Source organism: Octopus sinensis, linkage group LG5 (assembly GCF_006345805.1).
Source record: "Octopus sinensis linkage group LG5, ASM634580v1, whole genome shotgun sequence".
NCBI lineage: Eukaryota > Metazoa > Mollusca > Cephalopoda > Octopoda > Octopodidae > Octopus > Octopus sinensis.
The window spans coordinates 29,512,803-29,540,263 of NC_043001.1; the positions used below are offsets into that span (position 1 = coordinate 29,512,803).

The 27,461-nt window shown below is 35.6% G+C and overlaps 1 protein-coding gene across 1 annotated transcript in view; it reads right to left on the reverse strand.

Moving 5' to 3' along the window:
• Positions 1-27,461, reverse strand: part of LOC115211772 — a 412,137-nt gene that overhangs the window by 80,217 nt on the left and 304,459 nt on the right. Inside the window, exons 106-117 of the mRNA XM_036503112.1 lie at positions 26,456-26,635; positions 23,673-23,792; positions 20,519-20,695; positions 18,912-19,034; positions 16,852-17,034; positions 13,872-14,003; positions 11,881-12,063; positions 10,886-11,011; positions 9,515-9,697; positions 7,935-8,063; positions 5,189-5,380; positions 3,286-3,417 (exon numbers count right to left, since the gene is read on the reverse strand). Coding sequence (XP_036359005.1) covers positions 3,286-3,417; positions 5,189-5,380; positions 7,935-8,063; positions 9,515-9,697; positions 10,886-11,011; positions 11,881-12,063; positions 13,872-14,003; positions 16,852-17,034; positions 18,912-19,034; positions 20,519-20,695; positions 23,673-23,792; positions 26,456-26,635 — 1,860 coding nt within the window. The remainder of the gene's footprint in view (positions 1-3,285; positions 3,418-5,188; positions 5,381-7,934; positions 8,064-9,514; positions 9,698-10,885; positions 11,012-11,880; positions 12,064-13,871; positions 14,004-16,851; positions 17,035-18,911; positions 19,035-20,518; positions 20,696-23,672; positions 23,793-26,455; positions 26,636-27,461) is intronic.

Sequence of the window (27,461 nt, forward strand, 5' to 3'; positions counted from 1 at the left end):
TATCATATTGATTTTTATAAATCAAGTTCGACTGAGATTTTTAATTCACCGAAGCAGTTCAAGAAATAAAAGATATTTTTAAAAAGGCTGGTCATTGCAAGAAACAATTTAAGAAAGACTAACAGTTCAGTTGATTAACATTTAAATTTGATAATAAGTCAATTGAAATTGATATCCTAATTTTCACCACAAGAGAGAAAGTGATTTGCATTTCCTCAGATATAAAATTTTTTAAAGTTTCACGAGCTAAAAGAGGCCAATCCAAGAAATGTAACTCTAACAGGCTTAAAAGCCAGCTTTGTTCTTTTTTATTCTTGCAATTTATTTTCTATAGATGTATTCTATCAACTGTGAATTTAATTCCGATATTTTACAGCAACTCTGAGATCCATAAACCAAATCTGTTGTTTTCAAACCTCAAATAGCGAAGAGCCCAAGCCATACTTTTCTATTCAGCCACATCCAATGGTTGGTAATTTTCCCTCTGAAACACTTTCTTTCTTTTCTTTTCTTTTCTTTTACTTGTTTCAGTCATTTGACTGTGGCCATGCTGGAGCACCGCCTTTATAGTCTTTTATTCTTTGTAAGCCTAGTACTTATTCTATCGGTCTCTTTTGCCGAACCGCTATGTTACGGGGACGTAAACACACCAGCATCGGTTGTCAAGCGATGCTGGGAGGACAAACACAGACACACAAACATACACACACATACATACATATATATATATATATATATATACACACATATACGATGGGCTTCTTCCAGTTTCCATCTACCAAATCCACTCACAAGGCTTTGGTCGGCCCGAGGCTATAGTAGAAGACACTTGCCCAAGGTGCCACACAGTGGCATGAAACTGTTCAGTGACATTAATTGGCTGTTATGAGACTATAATGCTATACAAATAATGACGACAACAACACACATACAAAGATATATGTTTAAACATATATATATATATATATATATATATATATATATATATATAAAGGGAAAGACTATGGAAAAAGTTGCAAGATGCAATGAAAATTTTAGGAAAATAAAAAGATGAAATAAGTGGAAATTTTACTGGTGAGTGTGTTAAATAATAAGGCACTAAAAGAGAATGACTCTCCCCAGACACAACAGTATAAAGGGAAAGTTTATGAAAATAAACATAAGACGAAAGCAGGTAGTGTACAAACAAACAGATGTATTAGTATAGCACTCAGGAATAGAAGAAGTCTTTTACATTTCGAGCCTACGCTCTTCTACAAAAAGATACACAGAAAAAAACAAGGAGAGAAAAAAAATGTGTGTAGTAGCTAATGATCTATCATGGCGTCTAATATATATATATACTAATATATATATATTTATATATATATATATATATCTTTGTAAGTTTAGCTGAGTTAGAGGTTAAAATAAACGTTTAAGGGATAGAAGTATCCATTACACTACCACTATATTACCTATATTTAACCATGGGCATACATATGCAAACATATTATGTTCATAAGTTATAGGTAAAGACAAGGATAAACATGGGCTTATCACGAATCAAAATTTAAAGAAAACACAAAATGGAGAAGTACTGATGAACAACAATTGACTTACATCAATTATCATTCATTTATTCAATACAAATAGAATGCATCCCATCTAACAGCTGTTTCTGTATGGTATTGCCATTGATATGCACAAATACATAAAATATTAATCATATTTTGTAATAAAACTGATCTGAAACAAGGAGCTTCATCAGAGTGAAGAATAAATAAAGAAGAAGAGTATAGAGAGGAAAAAGGGAAAGGTTGAGTATGGTTGTAATCATACCATTTTGCTTGTTCATCTCTTAATATTTATTCCATAATATGGATCTTTTTGGTTTGAATGGCAGTTTTTTTCTAGTGGTGTCATATGAAATTGTCACCCATAATTATGACCCTAGAATCGATCTATTGCATTTCAATCTCTTTTAGGATTAGGGTTAGGGGTGGGGGGAAGGGTATCTTTTTTTCTTCACAAATGTAAATAAACCCAATCAGTTTCTTAAATGAGGGACATATTCATATGGCACAGAATGTTTTTTTTTACCTCAATAGATGCCATTGATTGGTTGAAATTGCAGAAATTGAAGAAAAAAACCAACAAATATCTTACAAACTATAGAATTTTCTCAATAAAGCCAAGAGAAAAAGATGTTTTATAAACACATTCTACCAGTATACGAAGTTTAAAATTTTTTAGTTACCTAGAAATTATGTTAAAAACCTGCCGTTCAAACCAAAAAGATCCCATAATATTATTTTTTTAAATCTAATGTTTAATATCCGAAGCGTTTTAGGGCCCCTAACAAAACACACCATCTTCCTATTCATTTATTTATTTATCTTACCTTGTATAACGGTCTCAATAGCTGGTCTTTAGTTTTTAAATTTCAACTGACCATTTACATCAAACGCTGGACCTTGGCCTATCTCACTTCGGACAACAGGTGGAAAGGCTTAACCACCTACTTGCAAATCAAATTGCATTTAACCAAATAGCACTTTATTATGAGTAATACTATTAATTAGTGCTACAAACAACTATTATAAATTATTATGATTAATATAAAACCTTACTGTATCAAAACCCCTTCCCTGACTAAAACCTATTGCTCTATCCCACTATATTTTTTAAAATTTTTTTTTATTTATCCATCCTATCCCCCCACCCCTGTACAAAGGATTAACCCACCAATTGCTATTTTGGTTTAGTCTTTTACTTAATGGCCCAAAGAGACACAAGCAAAATGGTATGATTGCAACCATATTCAACTTTTCCCTTTTTTCTCTCTATGCTCTTCCTCTTTATTTATTTTTCACTTTGATGAAGCTCCTTGTTTCAGATCGGTTTTATTACGAAATATGATTAATATTTTACATATTTGTGCATATCAATGGCAACACTGGAAGCAGAAACAGCTGTTAGATGGGAGGCAGTCTATTTGCCTTGAATTAATTAATAATAATTGATGTAAGTCAATTGTTGTTCATCAGTACTTCTCCGTTTTCTATTTTCTTATCTTATATATATATATACACACACAAGTACACATATGCACATAATGCATACATGCACACACACATATACATATACACACATGCCTTCTTTTATGCAAATTTTAACAGCTATTTTTCCATACCTGGATATTTGGATGGTTCTACTATTGTTATCAAATAGCTATATAAAACAAATAAATATAAAGAATAGTAATATTTTGTTTTGTGTGTGTGTTAAACAAAAACAACTTACGGTAAATGTAGTTAGAAACATATTTGGTTTCTTCAAGGTATCAGTAAGTGAAACTACGCCTGTCAATTTGTCTATTTGAAAGAATGACAAAGCTGGATATTTTCCAGTTAGTTTATAGTGTATGGATTTACCCTGCAAAAAGATAAAATAATACAAAAATACAGAGGGAAAGGTTAAATTTAGTGAATGCAAAAATATTTCTGATGACACAACATTACTTATTAAGTAAAAATTATTCTGTAGTTTTAAGAATAAACTATGTTTTATGTTAAAGAGCATGAGAAATATGAAGGACTTAAATCATTCACATAACATGATTGAAGACCCGACAAATGAAGAGAGTTCATGGCTCACAGCATGGCCTGCTGTGCTAGCCTTGGATCATAGAGTGACCCACTGTTCTTGAGGAGACCTATTGAGTCAAGTACGTCAACACCAACATCAAAATGAAAATCAAATGGAAATTGTAATTAAGAGACCCATGCTGGTGACACGTAAAAAGCACTGTCTGAACGGAGCAGATGCCAGCACTGCTTGACTGGCATCTATGTCGGTGACACGTAAAAGCACCAACTGATCATGGCTGTTTGCAAGCCTCCTCTGACCCCTGTGCTGGTGGCACGTAAAAAGCACCCACTACACTCACGGAGTAGTTGGCGTTAGGAAGGGCATCCAGCTGTAGAAACACTGCCAGATCAGACTGGAGCCTGGTGCAGCCTCCTGGCTTCCCAGACCCTGGTCGAACCGTCCAACCCGTGCTAGCATGGAAAACGGACGTTAAGCGATGATGATGATGTATAGGTTAAAATAAATTTTTCTATTTATGTTTAGGAAAGATTGAAGGTAATTTTATTGTTAACCTATTCATTTGTAATAAGTAGCTGCTTTAGCACTACCCTGCCCAGGACTAACTGTACCAAAGGGGTAATATTTAAATTAAAATCTAGATCAAAACTGTTTATAGCATGAATGATGTGAAATTCTGGTCTGTCCAGCATAATATATATTCATCATTATCATCATCATCATCATCGTTTAACGTCCGCTTTCCATGCTAGCATGGGTTGGACGATTTGACTGAGGGCTGGCAAACCAGATGGCTGCACCAGGCTTCAATCTCAATCTGGCAGAGTTTCTACAGCTGGATGCCCTTCCTAACGCCAACCACTCCGAGAGTGTAGTGGGTGCTTTTACATGCCACCAGCAGCCAGGCAGTGCTGGCAATGACCTTGCTTGAAGCTTTTTACACATGCCACCAGCACAGGTGACAGTAAGGCGATGCTGGTAACAATCACACTCAAATGGTGCCTCTTACATGCCACCGACATGGAGGCTAGTTAGCTGCTCTGGCAACGATCACGCTTTGATGGTGCTCTTAGTACCCTACTAGCATGGGGCTCAAGTGCCAGTAAGGCATTGAGTGGTGCCTTTAATGTGCCACTGGCATGGAAGCCGGTTAGCCGCTCTGTCAACAATCACATTCGTATGGTGCTCTTTGCACCCCACTAGCATGGATGCCAGTCATCGAATTTGATTTTGATTTTGATTTCACTTGCCTCAACAGGTCATCACAAGCAGAGTTTAGTGTCCAAGGAAAGAAAAGGTACGCATAAGTGGGCTGGTTACACCCCTGGCATAGGCCATGAGGTTATGGTCTCATTTGGCTTGCCGGGTCTTCTCAAGCACAGCATATATCCAAAGGTCTCGGTCACTAGTCTAACCACAAGAATTATATTCTTTTTTTATTTTACATTTTAAGAGGAAATATTCTAAAACTATCTCATTAGTCTTAAATTTTGAAATTTTCATTCAAAATATCAAAAAAATGTAATTATTTCTTCCATACATGTTTGTAGTAGTAAAGACAAAAACAAAATTTAAATATAATTTTCCAGATGCTCACCACATTAGATCCAACTTGTACCCAAGATGTTCTTACAATATATATGTCACCTGGAGATTTAGTATCATTAAAAGTTAATGTACTTGGAAGATTTTGAAACTGTATTCGGGGTTGGCTTCGAGTAACAGTTATAATGACAGTTGCAGTTGCAGTATTTTCTGATGCACGTTTGTCGCGAGCAGTGACGGTCATCTTGAAGAAAAGATAAGAAGAAAAATTAAAAATGAGGATATCACAATTTTGCAATTTAAACATAAAATGAAATAAATAAAATAAATAAAATAAAATAAAATGGGCATGAGTTTGGACAAATAAGTTACCCCTCTGCACAACTCCCTTCATCCTGCTTATCACTCTGTTTTTATCCTTTTCACTAAGCTCTAACACTAATCTTTTCTTTTCCCTCTTGTTCCTTCCATAGTCTCTCCCCTAATGGTGACTTACTATGTTACTTTCTCCACTACCTCCTTACTATAAATCTTCTTCTCTCATCATACTTCACCCCACCCCATCACTTTGCCTAACATCAATGCACTCTGCCCTATTCTCCTTCACTTATAAGAACCGCTTTATGTCTTTTAATCTTGCAAGTTGCAAGGCAATCTCATTAGTGCTGATGACTCAAAAATAAGCATCCAGTACTGTCTGCAAAGTGGTTGATGCTAGGAATGGCATTTAGTCACTGAAACCATGCCAAAACAGACAGCGAAATGTAATGCAGTCCTCCAATATGTTAGATCCTGTCCAGCTGTCCAATTCATGCCAGTATGGAGAACGGAAGTAAAATGATGATGATGCTCTGAATTTTGATTATGCAAAGACCCGGGCTGCTTCCTGCACCAGTTCCGCATAGCCCCTGCCCATTCAAAGTACCTTGGATTTCAGAACATCCCGCTGTGCTTGAGGAGACCTATTGAGTCAAGTACATGAAGATCGAAATAAATATCAATGGAAATAGTAGTTGTGATACCTGTGCCGGTGGCACATAAAAAGCACCATCCGAACGTGGCCGATGCCAGTGGCACATTAAAAGCACCAACCAATCGTGGCCGCTGCCAGACTCCCCTGGCACCTGTGCCGGTGGCACGTAAAAAGCATCCACTACACTCGCCGAGTGGTTGGCATTAGGAAGGGCATCCAGCTGTAGAAACACTGCCAGATCAGACTAGAGTTTGGTGCAGCCTCCTGGCTTCCCAGACCCTGGTCGAACCGTCCAACCCGTGCTAGCGCGGAAAACGGACGTTAAACAATGATGATGATGATGATGAATTATAATGACCAAAAGTCATTTCTGTCCGTAAAATCTTTTCAATTGTTCAAGAATGGTTGAGTAGACTATGTTATACTGATGTGGTCTAACAGACAGAATTATGTCCATAGCTGTCCTTTGCCTGCATGTAGAGAAAAAGGCTTTTATTCTCCTAAGTATGTAAATTAACTTTCGAGAGATTAATACTAACTTGTTAAAATTATTTCCCCTTTCATTTGATCAGTGATGCTAGGTTTTTGTGTTCTTTTTCCAACTGAGAGCCAAATTTCAAATAGTTATGACTGTCTTGCATATGATATTAAAAAAAAATTGCCTCTTAACTTATTTATAATTTATTGTCTTCTACTATAGATCTAGGGCTCACTAGTGCCTTGTGAGTGAATTTGGTAGACAAACTGTGTGGAAACCTAATATCATCATCCTTTAATGTCTGCTTTCCATGCTAGCATGAGTTGGACGGTTCAACTGGGGTCTGGGAAGCCAGAAGGCTGCACCAGGCCCAATCTGATCTGGCAGTGTTTCTACAGCTGGATGCCCTTCTTAATGCCAACCACTCCGTAAGTGTAGTGGGTGCTTTTTATGTGCCATCGGCACAGGCCGGTGTATGTATATATGTATGTATATATATATATGTATGTGTGTGTGTGGATAGTACCCTCTGACTGGCTCCCATGCCAGTGGCACATAAATCATATCCAAATATGATCGATGCCAGGACTGCCTGACTGGCCTCCATGCTGGTGGCACACTACACTCTCGGAGTGGTTGGCGTTAAGAAGAGCATCCAGCTGTAAAAACATTGCCATATCAGATTGGAGCCTGGTGCAGCTCCTGGCTTTCCAGACTTCAGTCAAGCCGTCCAACCCATGCCAGCATAGAAAATGGACGTTAAACGATGATGATGATATATATATATATATATATATATATATATATATGTATTTATATATATATATAACTCTCCATATCATGTTATAACCCACTTCAGATTGCACAGGACCCTGTGTGATAACACAACAGTGGAAGTATCATGTGATTTACAATAAGAGCTGAAATTTGAATGAAGTAATTGCCATGTTCTGAGTGCATCCAGTCATGCACATATATGTGTGCACATGCATGTGTATGCATGTATGTGCATATGTGTGTGTCCATGTGTGTGTGTGCACATGTGTGTATGTGTGTCTGCATGTGTGTGTGTGCACATGTGTGTATGTGTGTGTGCATGTATGTGTGCGCATGTATTTTTGTGTTTGTCTCCTCACTCCTCTACATGACAACCGGTGTTGGTTTGTTTACATCCCATGACTTAGTGTGTTCATCAAAAGAAACCCAGAGAATAAGTGCCAGACTTAAAAAATAAGCACTGGGGTTGCATTGTTTGATTAAACACTTCAAGGCAGTGCCCCAACATGGCCGCAAACTGTTGAGTGAAGCAAGCAAAAGAAGCAAAGATAAAAGATGCCATCTACTTACCCTATACGAAGTTGGGCTTAGAGAATCAGAAGTCAGTGAATTTTTAACCAAAATTTCACCACTGTCTTGCATTAGATAAAAGTACTGAAGAGTGTTTGAAGCTCCAGTTGCTGAATACACAATGGTGTCCTGCGTGTAATGAAAAAAAGAATGAATAAAATATCAATTTTTAAAAGAAAAGCAATCAAAAAAATTTTCTCATATCTCTTATATTTTATCTAGAGGTGCCAAGGCACTGAAGTATCTGATTAAGAACTTCACTTTCCCCTAATTACAGGTGACCAAAGTTTTCATTTCCAGGCAGGTTATTGACCTACAAGAACAGCTCACATTTGATCTGCAGAGGAATAACTGAGTTGATAAATCTACTGAAACTCTCTGCTAAAAATAAAAGCTCAATATGTATGAAAATATAACAGGTGACTATAGGTAGGTAAAAATTTCAAAAGAGGAAATAAATATTTTCAATGAATCTCTAGTATTTTAATCTTCACCAATTTCTGAAATGCAAGCAAGTATCAATCAAACTTGGAGAAAATTATTAATCTACACAGAATGAATAGGTGGTCAGGAAATGTGTAATACAATGGAGTTTTTTTGTTGTTTTCTTTTTAAAGCATTCGCTCATTACAAGGTCCTTAGACCACTGAGCTACTAGAATAAAATGAACTCTAGAAAGAAGTCAATAGGTGACGATATACATTAGACTTAAAAGACTGGAGGTTATGCTGAAGAGGAAAACAAGACTGTGGAAAGGAATTCCAAAGTTCAGAGGTATGAGGAAAGAAACTGGTACTGTAAAGTGTGTTACAACACTCAGGAGTTATTATAAAATTGCTAGTTTTATTTATGTATGTATGTATGTATGCATGTATGTACATATGTATGCATGTATGCACATATATTTGTGTGTATATATATATATATATATATATATATACATATGATATAATATAATATATATATTCTGTAAATAATAATAATATTTATAAGCTGTATTGACTAAAGAAAATAGGTTAGTATTGGGGCACATAAGCTGTCAACAGAAAACAGTGGGTTTTCCATATATATATGCATGGAACCAACTTTTTTCCATTGAGGGCTTATTTATATACCCCAACGCTAGACTATTTTCTTTAGTCAACGCATGGTGATCAATTATAAGCTTTAAGCTTATAAATATTGTTATTTACAGAATTGTCACTCATCACTGCTTCTCAATTTATTGCAATGTGTGTGTGAGTGTGTTTGTCCTTTCTGCTTCAATGCACAAGATTTTCTGAGTAGAAATGACAAAAAATGGTATTTTCCTCTCTATATTCCTGGTGAACATTATGTACCATAAATTTATGCCTCTGAAGCAATGGAATTAAAATTCACTTATTTGTAAAACAAGAAACTGTTGGCAACTGGATGTGCATTCAATTGCCAACATAGTATCTTTACATGTAGCATTAAAGATACTACTTAAATGATACCTATTCAACCTATACCAGCATAGAAGTATGGATGTAAAATAGATTATTGAACAAATAATATTATAAAAACATCAGAAATCAAATATAATCTATGTTCATTACCATATCTTGATCTGTTGCTTTAATGGTAAGGATAACATCTCCAAGAGGTTTTGTGTCTGGAATTGTTACTCGATAGTCACTTGTTGAAAATACTGGTGGATTGGCATTCCTTATCACATTTATGACATATTTGCCCTGGACTGTGTTTTGTGGATACAATGTATTGTAAGCTTCAACGTTGAGCTGAAAAATATGTATAAGAGATCTTTTTATTTATAAATACATTTTTTATAGAATTAGGAATATTAAAACTAAATTTCTGTGAGAGCAACCAAAAGAACATAATTATTGTAAGCATATTTCAAATATTCCACACTTCAAAAATATTCAGTGACATGGGCGATAAGTAACTGTACTGGTATGGGTATATGATGCATGAAGAGCAGTGGTTTATCAACCATTTTTTACCTATGGATCCCGTTGATACTTATTTTATTCAGGCAGACCCTATGTCCATTTGATCTTTAAAAAATCCTTTTATATTTTTATGATTAAATATTATTAGGAATTGCATTAAAAAACTTGTTAAAATATTTTGTTTACTATAGAAGTATTAGCAATTTATTGCACATAAATTTTAACAAAATAATCTTGTATGGACCCCCCAAGGATCATATGGACCTTGGCTGAGAACTCCTGATATAGAGAATGAATGCCACATAGAGATTTAAAGTTAGGGGAACCTGCAGAAGAGGGAGTCAAAGAAGACTTGGTATGAAGTGCTGAAGGGTGACCTGAAAATGCTACCTTTCACAAAAGCGATGACAAAGTACTGTACTGATTGGCAGTACACAGACACAGTGCTGCAGAAAACTCATCCACTAATGGCAAAATATAGAGTAGTATTTAGAAATGTAACATATATATATATATATTAGGAAATTAAAGGTTAGGGCCTGTCATAGAGTGACCATTGATTTCACACCTCCTATAAAGCACTTAGTAATATAGGCAATTGGTCAAACTCAGATGGCTGAAGGCTCATAACCAAAGTCAATTCAATCCCTCTAGTGTCTATGATATAAAAATATGCACCCAGCACATCCTGTAAAACAGTTGTTGTTAAGAAGGGTGTCCAACCATAGAAACCTAGCCAAATGATATGTATGAGCAGCAGTCTTTAGGAACTATCTTTCAATAAGAAATGGCACTGTCCAAGAGGTGTATAGAAGGCAAACATAAAATAATGACGATGGTGAACTTGTGAAAATAGATATAATGTATTTAATATGATGAATTACCAAATGAAAGGAGATGGAAAAAAAAAAAAAAGAAATGGCTTAAATTTGGTCAAAAATAAGCAAATCAAAATACTATTTATTGCAGCAAACGATTAATCAAATTCTGTCTTTACAATTATAAAATTCTTACATCATAGGATTTTGTGTTTTCATCAGTTCTAAGGTTTTCTTTGACAGTCACTTCTCCAGTTTGTTCATTAAAATTAAAATAGTAAGTTGTCACTCCACTAGGGAGGAGACGTAATTTTATGCTCCCCTGCAAAAAGAAATAGCAAAATATTAGTCTTCTGAAATGTTACATTCAGTTTTATTCTTCATTCTAAGATTTAACATTATTTTCTTTAAGAGCTAAGCATTAAAAAAAAAATGTGGAAAAAGCTTTCCTGCCACATAGGTTTTATTTAATATAAAAATTGAGATTTTTATTTTTAAATACTTTTTAAGCTAAAAGATGCAATTAGCTTGGTTGAAAGCATGCATCATGCCATTTCAATGGTGTATTGTTGGAATGGAATGGTTAGTTATAACGATTTCAGCACTGACCTTTTGGTAAAGCTATTTTGGCAATAACTTGAAAAGGACTTGGGCTTAAATATTTATGGTTTATTAAGACACAGCTGAATAATATATTAGTATTATTGCAATAATTGCAAAAAATGGTAGCAGTAGCCACTTCCAACAAATTTTATCAGCTAATAAGTTTTATCTTTCCCTAAATATTATTAGTATTTTAACTTGTAGCTATGTAACTATTGCTAGAGAAAGGATAGTAGCAGACACTAAAAATTATTTTTGAAGTTAAAAAGAAACAAAACATTTTTCTATTTAGAAGATGACTGGACATCACAGTTTCATGCCTTAGAACTCATAGGGCTGATCACCTAATTTTTAAGGCATGTAAGTGACTGAAATTACAACTTTCCCCTTGAATAGGATGTCAGTCTATCTCAGGGTCACTCATCTACAGCTGAGTAGACTAAGGCAAAAGGTGAAATGAAGTGTTTAGCTCGAGAACACAATGCACTGCCTGGTCCAGGAATTGAAGTCACGATCTTGTGATCATGAGTACAACACCCTAACCACTAGGCCACTAGAGGATTAGATGGGTATGTGATTTGTAATTACTTCATTGTCTTGGTCTGTAGCTCGTATTATACCAAAGCGATCATTCTTGGGTTGCATTTCAGAAATTTGCCATGTGAAAGGGCCCAAAAACTGTGGAAGATTCTGATCTCGTAAGACTCTAATTGTAACAGTGGCTGTACCAGTTTTGACTGGAAATCGTTGATCACTGGCAATCACTTGGAACTGAAATGAGAGTTACAAAATTAAATATGAAATAAGTATGTTAGTTTTTCCTTTTCCTTTAACTCATTTTATTTTTATATTTTGATCCAAAGGTACTTGTAAAATCCAGCACTGAATAATAAGAACAGAAATTCATTATACCGTTTTATTAGAATAGTTAGCAAAGAGAATCTTTAATTATTTTTCATATATGTTTTGTCTGACATTGCTTTGTGCTTGTGCTTCTATTAAAATATCTCTTCTAATTCATAATTTCAGATTAAAACTCTGGCTTTAATGTACAAGGAATAATACTCAGCTAATTTAGTCTCCTTTACTTTATACTTTGTTCACAACTTATTAAGAATAGTCTTTAGATAGAGCAAGAACAAAAGAAAAAGGTATATGATTTGAATTATCAAACTGTGAGGAGCACGTCTCATGAATGTTATTAACTTCTGCCTTTCGGAATAAAAGAAATCTCAAATTTTAGTTGAGAATGCTCACTTTAAATGAGAAATTTCACAAAATTCTGATCTGTGTTATAATATCAAACACAAATCTTCCTTTCAGAAATCTGAATTGCTATTTCTTTTAATCATCATATTGAAAACACTATATGTAGCTTATTGGGGTCAGGGGTCTACCTAAAGTAAAGGAAGGAGTAAGCAATTTGATATCAATGCAAACTAACCAATCAAATAATTCAGGGACCTTGCAGTGAAATATCTCTCCCAAACTGTGGCATTTGAGAAGTTTGGAGGGACTGGGCCACGGACCATGAAGTTCTTGTCATCGTTGGCAGCTTACATCACCAAGGTATGAGGTGATGCCTGTGAGGGTGCTTAGCCTTTCCAATGCCTAATCCTCACCATAGCCCATGGTAATGCTGCAAGTGTGCTGGCTTGCTTCAGCAGGTTCTGTTGAACCTTGTGGTGTGCAACCAACTGAAGCACTTGGTGCTGCATTGATGCTTTTCTTTTTTTTTCTATTTCTTCTCTTTTTCTCTTCCTTTTTTCTTTTTTTTTTTCACTTTTCTTCTTTTCTTTGTCTTTCTTTTGTAAAGACCATATTCTCAAAATAACGACAGTAATGTGAATTCAATAATGAAGTAATTTAAGTAAAATTATATAGTTACTTATTAATGAAACCCACCAAAAATGTACTGCAGAATGAAAACTCAATCTAAAGTATTTCAAAAAAATTCTGTTTTTATTTATTTATTTATTTATATTTTGTTTGTTTATTTATTTATTTATTGTTCATATTTCATATTATAAACACAGGTATGGTTGTGTTGATAAGAAATTTGCTTTGCTGCTATGTAGGTTCAGGTTCAGTCCTACAGTGTAGCACCTTAGATAAGAACTTTCTACTATGCATAGCTCTGGCCTGACCAATGCTTTGTGAGTGAATTTGGTAGGCAGAAACTGTGTGGAAGATTGCATATATGTCTATATATATATATATATATATATATATATATATATATTTATATATGTGTATGTGTGTGTGTGAGTGTTAGTGTGTGTGTGTGTGTGTGTGTGTGTGTGTTTCGTTGTACTTGTACTTGTCCCCATTCTTAGCTGCTTGATAACCGGTCTTGGTTTGTTTATATCCCAGTAACTTAGTAGTTTGACAAGTAGAAGAAGTACTGGGGTCAATTTGTTTGATTAAACCCATGAAAGCTGTACCCCAGCACGACCACAGTCCAATGACTAGAACAACTAAACAGTTGAAGACAAAATATATTATGAAATTGGTTAAATGATGAAAAATTAAAAAAATAAAATAAAAATACTTCCACTTTATTAATATCTAATACTTACAGTAAACATGTTGGTGGTGTTATCCCGATCGAGAGGTTGCCTTACATAAATAGTGCCATCATTTCTTGAAATGAAGAAGTTCTGATAAGCATTGTTGCTCACTGGATCTATCATTTCATAGTCAACAATATCCTGAAAATAGTACATAGATAATTCATAACATTATATTGTGATGGCATTTTCCTTAAGTAAGTTTAAGAAAATTTGATAAAATATGACAAGCTGGTAATCAAAGATAGGGAAATACTTAATTTTCAACTGTCATAGTAAAATATATTGATTTACATACATTACATTTGGTTTTCATTGTGCCTTGTGGAACCTGAGGCAGCGGCAAGATCATTCCACCTAACACTGAAAGCATCCTTGACACCTTGTTCCATTGTTGACACTCTGCTTTTAAGATCTTTTGTTATTGTTCTCTGCCATATTTCCTTTGGTCGCTAATGTCTTCCTTTACCCTATGGAACCCATTGTAAAGTGATCCTGACAATTGAGTTCAGTTTATAGCAACAAACTCAACCCAGCCATTTCTCCTTGCTTCAATAGTTTCTCTTGTTTGTTTCACATTAGACTTGGTATCTAGTTGGCTATTTGAGGTCATATTCAGCTAGTATAGAAACATTTTTTTCATGCTCAGAATTGCTGAAACATGGAATAAGCTTCCTGCATCAGTTGTTAATTGTTAGTTCAAAACTTCCATGCTTCCTGAAATATTCACCAGCAGTTTGCCCAATGCCCTCAACCCAATTTTTTTTAAGGATTTATTCACTGTTCACTTCCTGAGGATATTTCATGTACTGTTCATGCAGTTTTAGTTACTTTTTCTGATGGCTGTGGTGCATCTGAGCATTGTATACAATAAACTCATTATTATTATTATTATTATTATATTATTATTATTATTATTATTATTATTATTATTATTATTATTATTACTTGGCATTAGGAAGTGCGTCCAGCTGTAGGAACTCTGCCAGATCAGATTGGAGCCTGGTGCAGTCATCTGGTTCGCCAGTCCTCAGTCAAATCGTCCAACCCATGCTAGCATGGACAGCGAACATTAAACGATTATTATTATTATTATTATTATTATTATTATTATCATCACTATTATTATTGATTACAAATTGTAAACCTTGTTATTTTTAATTCCACAGGCCTTCTCAGAAAAACTAACAGGTGATAAATTAACTGATGTTTGTGCTCCCCTACCCTACCCCCAAAAAGGAAGCAAGGTTGAATCCTTTTAGAAACATCTGTCCTTGATAGTACTGGATCAATTTGAAAACGCATGGTTAGATTTATGTTCAAATAAACATTTTTTTAAAAATTGTGCTACATTGAAAGCTGATTATTAACTTCTTTCAGAGAGATGCTAGTCAAAGCTGATACAGGCAGTATATTTTACACAGTGAATCCTTTTACTGAATAACCTATGTTATTTAATCTGTACTTTACTGTCATGATCAGCTTTATTATCCTATATGTCGTTGTTTGTTACTTCTCGAGCCATGCCTGGCTCTTAAGGGCCAGTTTCCCAGTTTCATTGGCATAGAGATTCCCCACCTGGACAGGACACTGGTCAGTTGCAGGTGAACTGTTAGATGCAGGAGGAAAGAGTGAGAGAAATATTGTGGCGAAAGAGTCAGCAGAAGTTTGTCAGTACCTTCTGCTGGAGCTCCATGGAGCTTAGGTATTTTGCTCATAAACACACACATTGCCCAGTCTGAGATTCGAACCCACAATCCCTTGACCATAAGTCTTCTGCTCTAACCACTAGGCCATTTGCCTCTATTATCCTATATAGTAGTGAAATATTTTTTTTCCCTATATTTAACTCACTGTATTTTTTATGTGTGGTAAGAAGCTTGGCTCCTAACCACATAGTTCTAGATTCAGTTCCACTGCATGTTACCTTGGGCAAGAGTCTTTTACTATAGCCTTAGGCCGACCAAAGCCTTGTGAGTGGATTTGATAGATGGAAACTGAAAGAAGCCTGTTATATATATATATATATATATATACATATATATATATACATATATACATATATATATATATACATATATATATGCATACATATATACATAAATATATACATATATATATACATATATATATGTATGTATGTATGTATGTATGTATGTATGTATGTATGTATGTATGCATGTGTGTGTGTGTCTTTGTGGCTGTGTTTGTCCTTAATAGAACTTGACAATTGGTGCTGTGTGTTTACATTCCTGTAACTTAGTGGTTTGGCAAAACAGACCGATAGAATAGATACCAGGTTTTAAAAAGAAAATAAGTACTGGGATCGATTCATTTGACTAAAAAAATTCTTGAAGGTGGTGCCCCAGCATGGCCGCAGTCTAATGAGGGAAAAAGATAGAACCGAATAGGAAATAGAAACTGTAATATATTTAAAAAGAAAGCAAGCAAAAGATGTTTTCCTTTGTATACTGGAAAGAGATGTGTTGAAAGGCTCAACAAATTCAACACTAATAAAAATGGAGAAGCTGTTGGTAGGATGCCATTCCATCACAGGGTTACTCTTTTATGGTTGAGTAGAGTGAGGCAAAAAGTGGAATGAAGTGTTTTGCTTAAGATCACGATGCAACACCTGGTCCAGGAATTGAAACCACAATCTTGCGATCATGAGTGCAACACCCTAACCACTAGGCCACTAAATAACTAGATGGGTACATAATTTGAAGCTACATCATTGTCTGGGTCTGCAGATTGTATTGTATCAATGAGTTCATTCTTGGGTAGCAATTCAGAAATTTGCCATTTGAAAGGAGCCAAAAACTGTGGATGATTCCGAAACAGAAGTGTTGAAAGGCTCAATAGATTCAACGGTAATAAAAATACAGGTGGTGTTGGTGATGGTGCTGACGGTAACTATTATAGTGATGATAACAATAAGAATAATAATGATGAAGGTGGTAAAGTTAAAGTCTGAAAAATTGGGACTTACTCTATCACTGTCAGTTGCTGACACCTTCAGCACTGATGAACCTGGACTCAGAGACTCTCTGATATCTTTGGTATAACTACTTGATAAAAATACTGGAGCATTTGGGTTTCGCCTGACATTAACGATGAGGGTAGTTGTTGCAAAATTGTCTGGTTCTGCTGAATCATAGGCTTTGAGTTCAAGCTGTAATGATATGCATTGGCTCATTTCAATAAAAAATGTATAATGAAAAAAATAGCTTTTTACCATATTTTTAAAATTTGCATTTCAAAAGCAAATAATTTTAAATGTAATTAACAATCTGACATTTGGGATTGATAAATCAAGAATCAAAAGCAATGGTATCAACTAAACCCTATTATTATTATTACTACTATGATTATTATTATTATTATTACTATTACTATTACTATTATTATTATTATTAGTAGTAGTAGTAGTAGTATTAGTATTAGTATTAGTAAGGTGGTGAGCTGGCAAAATTGTTAGCACACCGGACAAAATGTTTAGCAGTATTTCACCTGTCGCAACTTTCTGAGTTCAAATTCAGCCAAGGTCAACTTCGCCTTTCAGCCTTTCGAGACTGAGGAATTATGTACCAGTGAAACACTAGGATCGATGTAATCAACTAGTTCCCTTCCACTAAATTTGAGGCCTTGTGCCTCCAGTAAAAAGTATTATTATTATAAAATATACGAAGCCCAGTATACCCATCATGACTACCTGTCTGATAAAGGTATACCAAGCACATGCATCACAACCATATGTGCATGATATAGTGATCTCATATCAAGATTAACAGAACATGACCTTGCAGGTGGGACCTAGTTAGAATTTTCTTCAGGTCAAGTAGCCCATCCTGCTCAAAAAGACCCTGAGTAAAGGTTGTTTAAGGATGTTGAACAAAACATCCATGTTTCCAGAGGTGAATTATCCAAACCACAAAGAATTCCTCTCAACACATGACTATGATGCTCCCCCACTACTTCTGCTCGTGATCAGAGATGCACATATCGTCAGCCACTAAGGAACATGCTCAACTGGTTAAGGTCAAGTAACTGACAAGCAAGTCTGTGGTATTGAGCAGAATATTTGCTGTAGCCCATCTTTTATACCAAGACAAAACAATGTACATGATAAGACTTCCAATCAGTTAAGATCAGCAGCCATGAGAACAACTGCCTGGTACTGCATCAGGGCATTTATTTTAATCATCATCATCATTATTATTATTATTATTAAGGTTTTGAGCTGACAGAATCATTAGCACACTGAACGAAATGTTTAGCAGTATTTTGCCCATCATTATGTTCTGAGTTCAAATTCTACTGAGATCATCTTTGCCTTTCATCCTTTCGGGGTCAATAAAATAAGTGCCAGTTGATCACTTGGGGGAGGTTGGGGCTCAATGTAATTGACTTAACCCCTCCTTCGAAATTGTTGGCCTAGGCAAAAATTATAATAATGAGTGAAAAGGAGAAGTCTAGTTACATTAGAACAATGACTTCATATCTGGTGTAAGCCTTTCATAATATTTATCCAGGTCACTTACTTCTATATTGCTATTTTCACATCATTTTGACATAAATATCACATCTGTGGATTTGACCTGTGATAGTTCAGAACTATTATCTATGGGCAAAATTAGCTCTAATTTTCTAAACTCCCATGAATCTGAAACATGCACAAATTTTATGATTGCACAAATTTTATGATTACACAAATTTTATGATTGCTAGGATTTTGAGAAGAATTGAAAATTTTAATGCCTGCATGATCTCTATGAAATATATCTAGTGAATTCATTGGGTTATGAATTTGGGGCATCAAGAAATAAATTATGTATAAAAAAAGAATAAATATAGAAACCAAAAGGAAATTGATAAAACTAAAAAGCTTAGCTATAGACATCTCTATCAAGTAACATAATTATAGTCTCTACTTTTTCTTTCCTTTTTTATTTAAAAAATTTTAATCTTAGAATGTCCTAATGAATCTAGTAAACAAACTAGTTACAATTATATAATCATAATATAAAATGTATTATTTCTGTAGCTTACCCTATAAGAAATTACACGATCAGTTAGAAGTGATGTTTTCAGGGAGATATCTCCAGTATTTGCATTTATTTGGTAATAGTTTAGAGTATGTGAATCTCCAGTCAGTTCATAAACAATTTGTTGCTGAAAGAAAGAAACAAAAGGAGAAAAAAAAACAATTAGCCATGAGACAGTTTCTTTCAAATGCATTAGTCTAACACATTGTTCAAATAATTCATTTGCATGTAAATTAGGCAAGTAAATAAAATTTTTCAGTTAAATTCTGTTTGATATTTGCTAATTTATAAGAGATTCAAGGATTAAAAATTTTGATCTACAACTAATAAATGTATATATAAATCATAAATATAGATTTATGATTTATGCAACTGTTTCACATTTTTATACCTATTGTCAACATACATATACAGTATAATTTGAATATTTACATATATCTTTGATGAATGCCAGACTAATAAAAGGTGAGGGTAAAGACCCTCTTTGGACATGAATGACCATGGGATTGCACCGAGAAAGCTACCTCCTGAGGCACAAGTCTAGGCAAGGTTCTTTTATGGAAGACCAGCTGTTGCCAATGAATACCAGCCTCCCCACTCTATGCCACCAATGTTATTCAAGGTGAGACAAAAGCCGATACAGCTTGGCATCAGTGACATTGCAGCTCATTTCTACAGCTGAGTGAACTGGAGCAGTGTGAAATAAAGTGTCTTGCTCAAGAACACAACACACAGCTCAGTCTAAGAATCAAACTCACTACTTCATGATTGTGAGCCCAACACTCTAACCACTGAGCAATGCACCTTCACTAGACTTAAAACCATAAGTCACGTTATTTTTTCCTTGATTAATTCTAGTTTAGAAAAAGAAAATAATGAAATACTAGACATGTTAATAAAAATAAAATGAATAGTGGCTGTGTGGTAAGTAGCTTGCTTACCAACCACATGGTTCCGGGTTCAGTCCCACTGTGTGGCACCTTGGGTAAGTGTCTTCTACTATAGCTTCGGGCCGACCAAAACCTTGTGAGTGGATTTGGTAGACAGAAACTGAAAAGAAGCCCGTCGTATATATATGTATATATATATGTGTGTGTGTGTTTGTGTGTCTGTGTTTGTTGTCCCAACATCACTTGACGACCAATGCTGGTGTGTTTACGTCCCAGTAACTTAGCGGTTCGGCAAAAGAGACCGATAGAATAAGTACTAGGCTTCCAAAGAATAAGTCCTGGAGTCAATTTGCTTGACTAAATGCGGTGCTCCAGCATGGCCGCAGTCAAATGATTGAAACAAGTAAAAGAGTAAAGAGTAAAAGATATACTAAAGAAACCAAAAGTTTTTTGTTTTTTTTAAGGTTAACTTTTTATATGATTTGGCATTTTTAGATATTAGAATTTTGACTGAATTGTCTTAAGTGTTGACATTCTTATTTGAAGTGATATTGTTTAATGATTGTTAAACATTTCAAAGATATAAAATAATGACAGCAGCTAACCATACAGTAACAATAACATAGTAGCGAAATGATACTAAAATTCCATTTTCTTAGTTTTGCAATATATGAATGATGTGTAACAGAAATTTTGGCATGAAAAATTTATGCAGTCTTACCTTTAGGTTTCTATGAGTAGCTTTGGCAACAAACAGTTGTGTATTCACAGAGAAAGAATCATCGATGGTCACATCATTAGGTGGTGGAGAGGTAAAGAATGGTTTCTGAGTAGGTATCACATTAATGGTAACGATAGTTTTGGCAGTTTTGCTTCCATCAGTAACTTTGACATCAAACTGTACAAGTGAAAAAGAAAGTAGTAAATGAGAAAAAGAGAGAGAGAAAGAGGGAAAGAGAGAGGTGGTGAGAGAGAGAAAGAGAGAGAGAGAGGGGGACAAGTTTTGTTTAGCAAATGTTTAAAAAAAAGATGGGTGAATGTAGCAAGGATGGCACGTATGAATGACGAAGCCACCTTGAGCATAATCCTATGAACCCGGAAAAATTTAAAACAGAGTTACTTACTTGCAAATAAATGTATTAACATGTGACATTATTGACCGAGGTTACCATGGTCTTTTCTGTAGGCTTTTCTTTCCACGGATAAACCTTATCTGCTTCCCCCTTTACACTTTACATCATGACATTTCTGTGATACACGATCCCTATTGATCAGTTTTTTTTTTCTTTCCTTTTTACGATCCCTTTTGATTGAAAACCTACTCCACTTTTTTTTTACTCTTCAAAAAGAAAAGCTCTACTTTGTAATTTGTCCCGTCTGTGTTCAGCCCTGTGTGGCTAATAAAGAAACATATATTCAAAAAACTCTTTTGATATTAATATCTTTTCATACCTTGTCAGGGGCCATATAGCTCAAAGGATAAAGCAATCATCTGGAACTTGAGAGGTACAAAGTCGAGTCTTCATAGCAGTCTCCTGGCCACTTTTTTAAAGGCAATGAGCTGGCAGAATCATTAGCATGTCAAAGCACAATGCTTAATGACATTTCGTCTGTCTTTGCATTCTGCGTTCAGATTCTACCACGACCAGCTTTGCCTTTCAGGGTCAATAAAATAAGTACCAGTTGGTCACTGGGGTTGATGTAATCAACTTACTCCATTCATGAAATTGCTGGCCTTGTGCCAAAATTAGAAACCAATATTTTTTCATGCCTTTATATATCAGAATGCATATAAAACATTGTATTGATAGTTATTTTTCCTGAGTGGAGGTGCAATGGCCCAGTGGTTAGGGCAGCGGACTCGCGGTCATAGGATCGCGGTTTCGATTCCCAGACCGGGCGTTGTGAGTGTTTATTGAGCGAAAACACCTAAAAGCTCCACGAGGTTCCGGCAGGGGATGGTGGTGATCCTTGCTGTACTCTTTCACCACAACTTTCTCTCACTCTTACTTCCTGTTTCTGTTGTACCTGTATTTCAAGGGCCCGGCCTTGTCACTCTCTGTGTCATGCTGAATATCCCCGAGAACTACGTTAAGGGTGCACGTGTCTGTGGAGTGCTCAGCCACTTACACGTTAATTTAACAAGCAGGCTGTTCTGTTGATTCAGATCAACCAGAACCCTCATCGTCGTAACCGACGGAGTGCTTCCATCCATTTTCCTGAATTCGTTTATGCATATACAATGATCCCTTTTAGTGTTTCCCTACGTTTTTACAAGGTTTTATTTGATCTGTCAACCATTTTGGCTACATAAATAAAGAAAACGAAAGCTGTTCATTCTTTTGATACTTTTAATTCTTGGATTAATAAGGGCCTGTCAGTGAAACTAGAATGTGTTTGCCTGGGGCAGTCCTTAAGCTTACCACCTTCCAAACCCTCAGACAAATAGGGTTTATACAAGCTTATACAACAGATCCAAAATGCCACCCTATAAGAGCATTTACAAGGTATGCTACTGCCTGCTATTACTCTTACAAGCAATATTTCCATTCATGATTAGCTTCACCAAAAATGTATGATTTAGTTGAATGTAAGTCATGGATGTTTACAACACTATTTACACAATGGATGAATCATTCAGATGTTAGCTGAATGATTCACGTATTTTGAAGAAGTATATGTATGATCATTTACACATACGTACTTATTGTATGGCAAGACTTCTGTTTCTATCTTCCTGTCTCCCTGTCACCCACTAATCTTTCATCATGTGACACAAAATCACCTCCTCCAGTGCCCCCTCCCTCTCAAAGATTCCTTGTTTTGCAAGCTTCTTGGTGACCCTGCCAGTACTGGTACCACATAAAAAATGCCCAGTTCACATTGTGAAGTGGTTGGCATTTGGAAGGGTATCCAGCTGTAAAAACCAAGGCAAAACTGACCTCACTTGTGCTCATGTCATGTACTGGGTTGGCAACTAAGTTCCTGCCGTATTTTTTTTAATTTTGGAATTTATTGTGTTTTTAAATTTTGGAATCTATTTTTTTCAAGAATTCTATTTTTGAATCATTTTGGAATCTATTTTGTTTTTGTTTTTTTCTAGTTAATTTTGGTTCATTTATTTTAATTTCAGATCATTAAAATGGAATGTCAGTGAATAAATAATACTTCTAATAAATAATATTTAATAGACTTGGACAGCTGTGTAAAGAAGTGCCAATCTCTAACTGTGGAGGGAAACTGTGGCAGAAGTAGACACAGGAAGATATGGGACGAGGTGATGAAATATGATCTTCAAACTTTAAGCCTCACAGAGGCAATGGACCGGTGACCGAAACCTTTGGCAATGTGCTGTGGTTGAGAGGACCCATCAAGTCAAGTGCACCTGTGCCAGTGGTATGTAAAGAACATCTTTTAAATGTTGGGCCTCGCGAAGGCTTAGTTCCTTTCGAGTGTTGGGCCTCATGGAAGCAAAGTGGCTGAGTTCCTTTCAAGTGTTGGATCTCATGGAGGCAATGACCAAGACCTTTGTCATTATGTCGTGCATGAGAAGAAGACCCAGCAAGCCAAGTAAAATCACAGTCATGGCAGATACCAGTGTCATGCAAATTGGCACCCGTGCCAGTGGAATGTAAACGCAGCCAGATTTCACGCAAATGGCACCTGTGCCAGTGGCATGTAAAAGCACCCATTGCACTCTCGGGGTGGTTGGCATTAGGAAGAGTATCCAGCCATAGAAAACCATGTGAAATCAGATTGGAGTTTGGTGCAGCCTTCCAATGTGCTAGCTCGGTCAAACCATCCAACTCATGCCAGCATGGACAATGGATTTTAAATGATGATGATGATGAGATTTTAAAGGAAATTATACTCACCACATATTGTGCTAAGCTCTTTTGAAGGCTTTTCTTTAGGAGAATATCGCCATTATATGGTGCCACATAGAAAGTTTGCCGGTCATCAAGATCTCCTTCCATAGAGAATGTCAGTTGATCCTGAAATATATAATTGTTTCTTTTAATAATAGCAATAAATTGAAAAATTAAATAACACTGAAAAAGAAAAATTACAATCCTTTCTAATATAGACACAAAGTCTGAGAATTGGCAGGAGGGGTAGGTCCATCACATCAACCCCATTACTTTATTGATACTTATTTTATTGACCCCAAAAAGGATGAAAGGCAAAGTCAACCTCGGTGGAATTTGAACTCATAAGGTAAAGACTGATGAAATACCTGTAAACAAGGCCAATGCCAGAAAATTCTGCACCCTACAATAGCAACATATTGAGTACCCCATTCTTATAGCAACAATATCAACACAATGAGTACCCCATGCTTATAGTTATGACTGCTGAATATGAGGTCTGATCAATAAGTATCTGGACTGTGGCCATAGTAACGAAGCTAAAGCACGCAAAGTGAAACCACTTGCCACAGATTGACCTTAAACTCTGCTGTACATGTACACTAAGTTTTACATTCTAGTTCACTTTTACTATTTACAGCAGTGCTTGGAAGGAAGGTGTGTAGTGTGTGATCATCGCATTGACCATGACAGAGAAAGCTGTCATGGTGATACCTGCTCAGAGGTCTATGCAAAGTTGCAGAAAGTGTATGGAGAAGAGTGTATGAGCTGCACACAAGTGTACAAGTGGTTCAGATGTTTACAAGATGGCCAAAAAAATGCTGATATTGATGAATGTTCTGAGAAAGCCACAACCAGCAGAATGGAGAGATGTGCATGCAGCAGTGAGGGGAAATCATTGAATCACCATCCATGAGTTACCAGAGGATGTGCAGATTAGTTACGGTTCAGTTCAGTCTATTATCACTGAGGATTTGGATATGAGCCAAAACTGCTTTCAGCTCACCAAAAAGACACCCAGGTGTCAGTTGCACAAGATCTCTTTGATTGTGTTGAGAATGATGAAAACTTTTTGAAAACTTTGTGTAGGCCTCTGAGCAGGTAGCAACAAACTTTTGACAAAATTTGATGCAGATTCTCTGCTCAACTGTCTCTGTCATGATCATTACAATGATCACACACTACTCACCTTCTTTCCAAGCACTGTCATAAACAGTAGAAATAAGCTAGAATGTTAAAATTTAGTGCACATGCACAACAAAGTTCAAGGTCAATTTGTAGCAAGTGGCTTCAATCTGTGTGCCTTAGCTTCGTTACTATGGCAACAGTCTAGATACTTATTGAACAGCCCACATACAGCTGAGTATATTAGCTTCTGATATATTACTTTCTACTATAGGTACAACACCTGAAATTTGGGGGAAGTGGGTAGGTCAATTACATCGCCCCTAGTACTCAACTGGTACTTATTTTACCAACACTAAAAGGGTGAAAGGCAAAGTCAACCCTGTTGGAATTTGACCACAGAGCGTAAAGATGGACAAAATGCCGCTAAGCATTTTGTACAGCATGCTAACAATTCTGACAGCTCACTGCCTTAAAGCTTATGATATATGTATGGTATTATACTGAATCAATAGTTTAGCTGACGATGTTTCAGTTTTCTGCAGCTTCAAAAGGATCATTTAAACAGCTTCAGCAATTCCTCATGAGCAGAAACAACAAATATACTAGCACTACAGATAAAAAGAAGTATTTGTTACATACTTTTGTTCGTAGAGTTGTTTAACTGCATGTCAGTCTTGATCAAATAGACCTATGACCAAAGGCTTTCCAACCTTGACCATCCTCTCATTTCAGGAGTATAAAGGTTACATTATCTAACATTCCCTCTTTTTTAAAATGAGAGAGGAGTGGATGTGATTTGATGAAGATTTAGCTCCTATTTCTAGCAGCTCGACTAATCATGTAGATCCCTCTTGGATTGCTTATCATCTGATATTGAATCATAGAAAAAGTGTACAGTATTGCAGTCAATTTCCTACTCTATTATTTTTCTGTATATCTAGACTTTGATAGTAAATGCTGCTTAAGCGTGTAAAATGTCAACTCAGTTGTTCTGAAAATGATGTTTGTTCAAGATTTATCTGTGATAACTTAGCAACCTAGCACAGAATTTGGACATACAGTTGACATGAGAGTTACTTCCCATGCAAGGGACAAGCGAACGTTGGGAGTTGCTGTTGTAGTATTGATGTTGTTTAGCTCTGGATTGGCCCTGACCTATGATCAAAGGAGTTTTAGTCATTACCATCCTGTCTTTTGTGGGGGTATCTAGGACTACATTATCAGCTGTGCCCTTCTCGTTTTCACTTTAAAACGATAGGGTGAAATGTAAGGATAATTCAGCTGCTACTTCAAGTAGGTGAATTGGAAATGTAGGAACTTCATTGGTTCAAATAATGATGTGTTTATTAATGTATATGATTTAGACCTTAAGAGAAAATTTCCTCTTAAACATTACATTGAGTCTTAGAACAAGCTACATCTCTCTGATTGTTTAGACCACATCATATCAAATTAGGTTCCAAGGCTATTTCATTACAATTGGCAAAAATGCAATTGAGTGACTTGATCATATGTGACTTCCTAATTAAAAAGTGGAAATAAACTCCAAATTATAAATAAACAAATAAATTAACCTAACAAAAAATTGGATGAAAAAAGACATGTCTAAGTAAAATAAATAAATCAATAAAAATATGAGTAATATAATGAAATTATCGTACCCCATCAAGATCTGAAGCAAAAATATTCCCAACAATAGTACCGGCTGATGCAGAACTTGAAATATTGAAAACAAATAGACTTTGAACTTGGGGTGCATTGGGATTCAGATCAACTCTCACTGTGGCATTGGTATATCCTTTTAAATCTGGATTCACTGGATCATATACTGCTAAACGAAGCTGAAAATATAAGAAAGTTGAAGCAAACAATTAACAACAGATTGCAGATTTCAGCAGATTTATCTTTTATATTTTATCTTTTACTTCAGTCATTGGACTGTGGCCATGTTGGTGCACTACCTTGAAGGGTTTAACCAAACAAATCAACTCCAATATCTATTATTTTTTTAAAATCTAGTACTTACTTTATTGGTCACTTTTGCTGAACCACTAAGTTACAGGGATATTAACAAACCAGCATCAGTTGGACTAAACAACATACATTTCTGAGCTTAAACCTAAGAAAAGTTTGTGCTGTATTTCTGGACAATGTTAACCTTTTCATTATCAACCCGGCTGAAACCGGCTCTGGCTCTGAGTGCAAAAGTCTTGTTTTCATAAGTTTTGAATTTAAATCTCCCACCAAACCTTAGTCACAATTTATGCTCCTAACACTAGCTGAATGATAACTAAGTTATTTTACTAAACTGAGGGAAGGGGAAAACACAAACATAAAGATGCAGGCACAAACACACATACACAGCAAGCTTCCACACAGATTTTGTCAACTGAATTCACTCACAAGGATCAGTCAGTTCAGTGCTGTAGTAGAAGACACTTGCACAAAGTGTCTTGCAGAGGAACCAAATCCAAAACCTTGTGGTTGCAAAGCAAGCTTCTTAACTAAACAGTCAAACCCTGGTAATGTTTATGCTATAATTTGAATAGCAATATTAGATTATTATGAAGCAGAATGTCCATTCTATTAAAAACTTTGGACTACACAACGTACATTTCTGAGCTTAAACCTAAGAAAAGTTTGTGTTGTATTTCTGGACAATGTTAA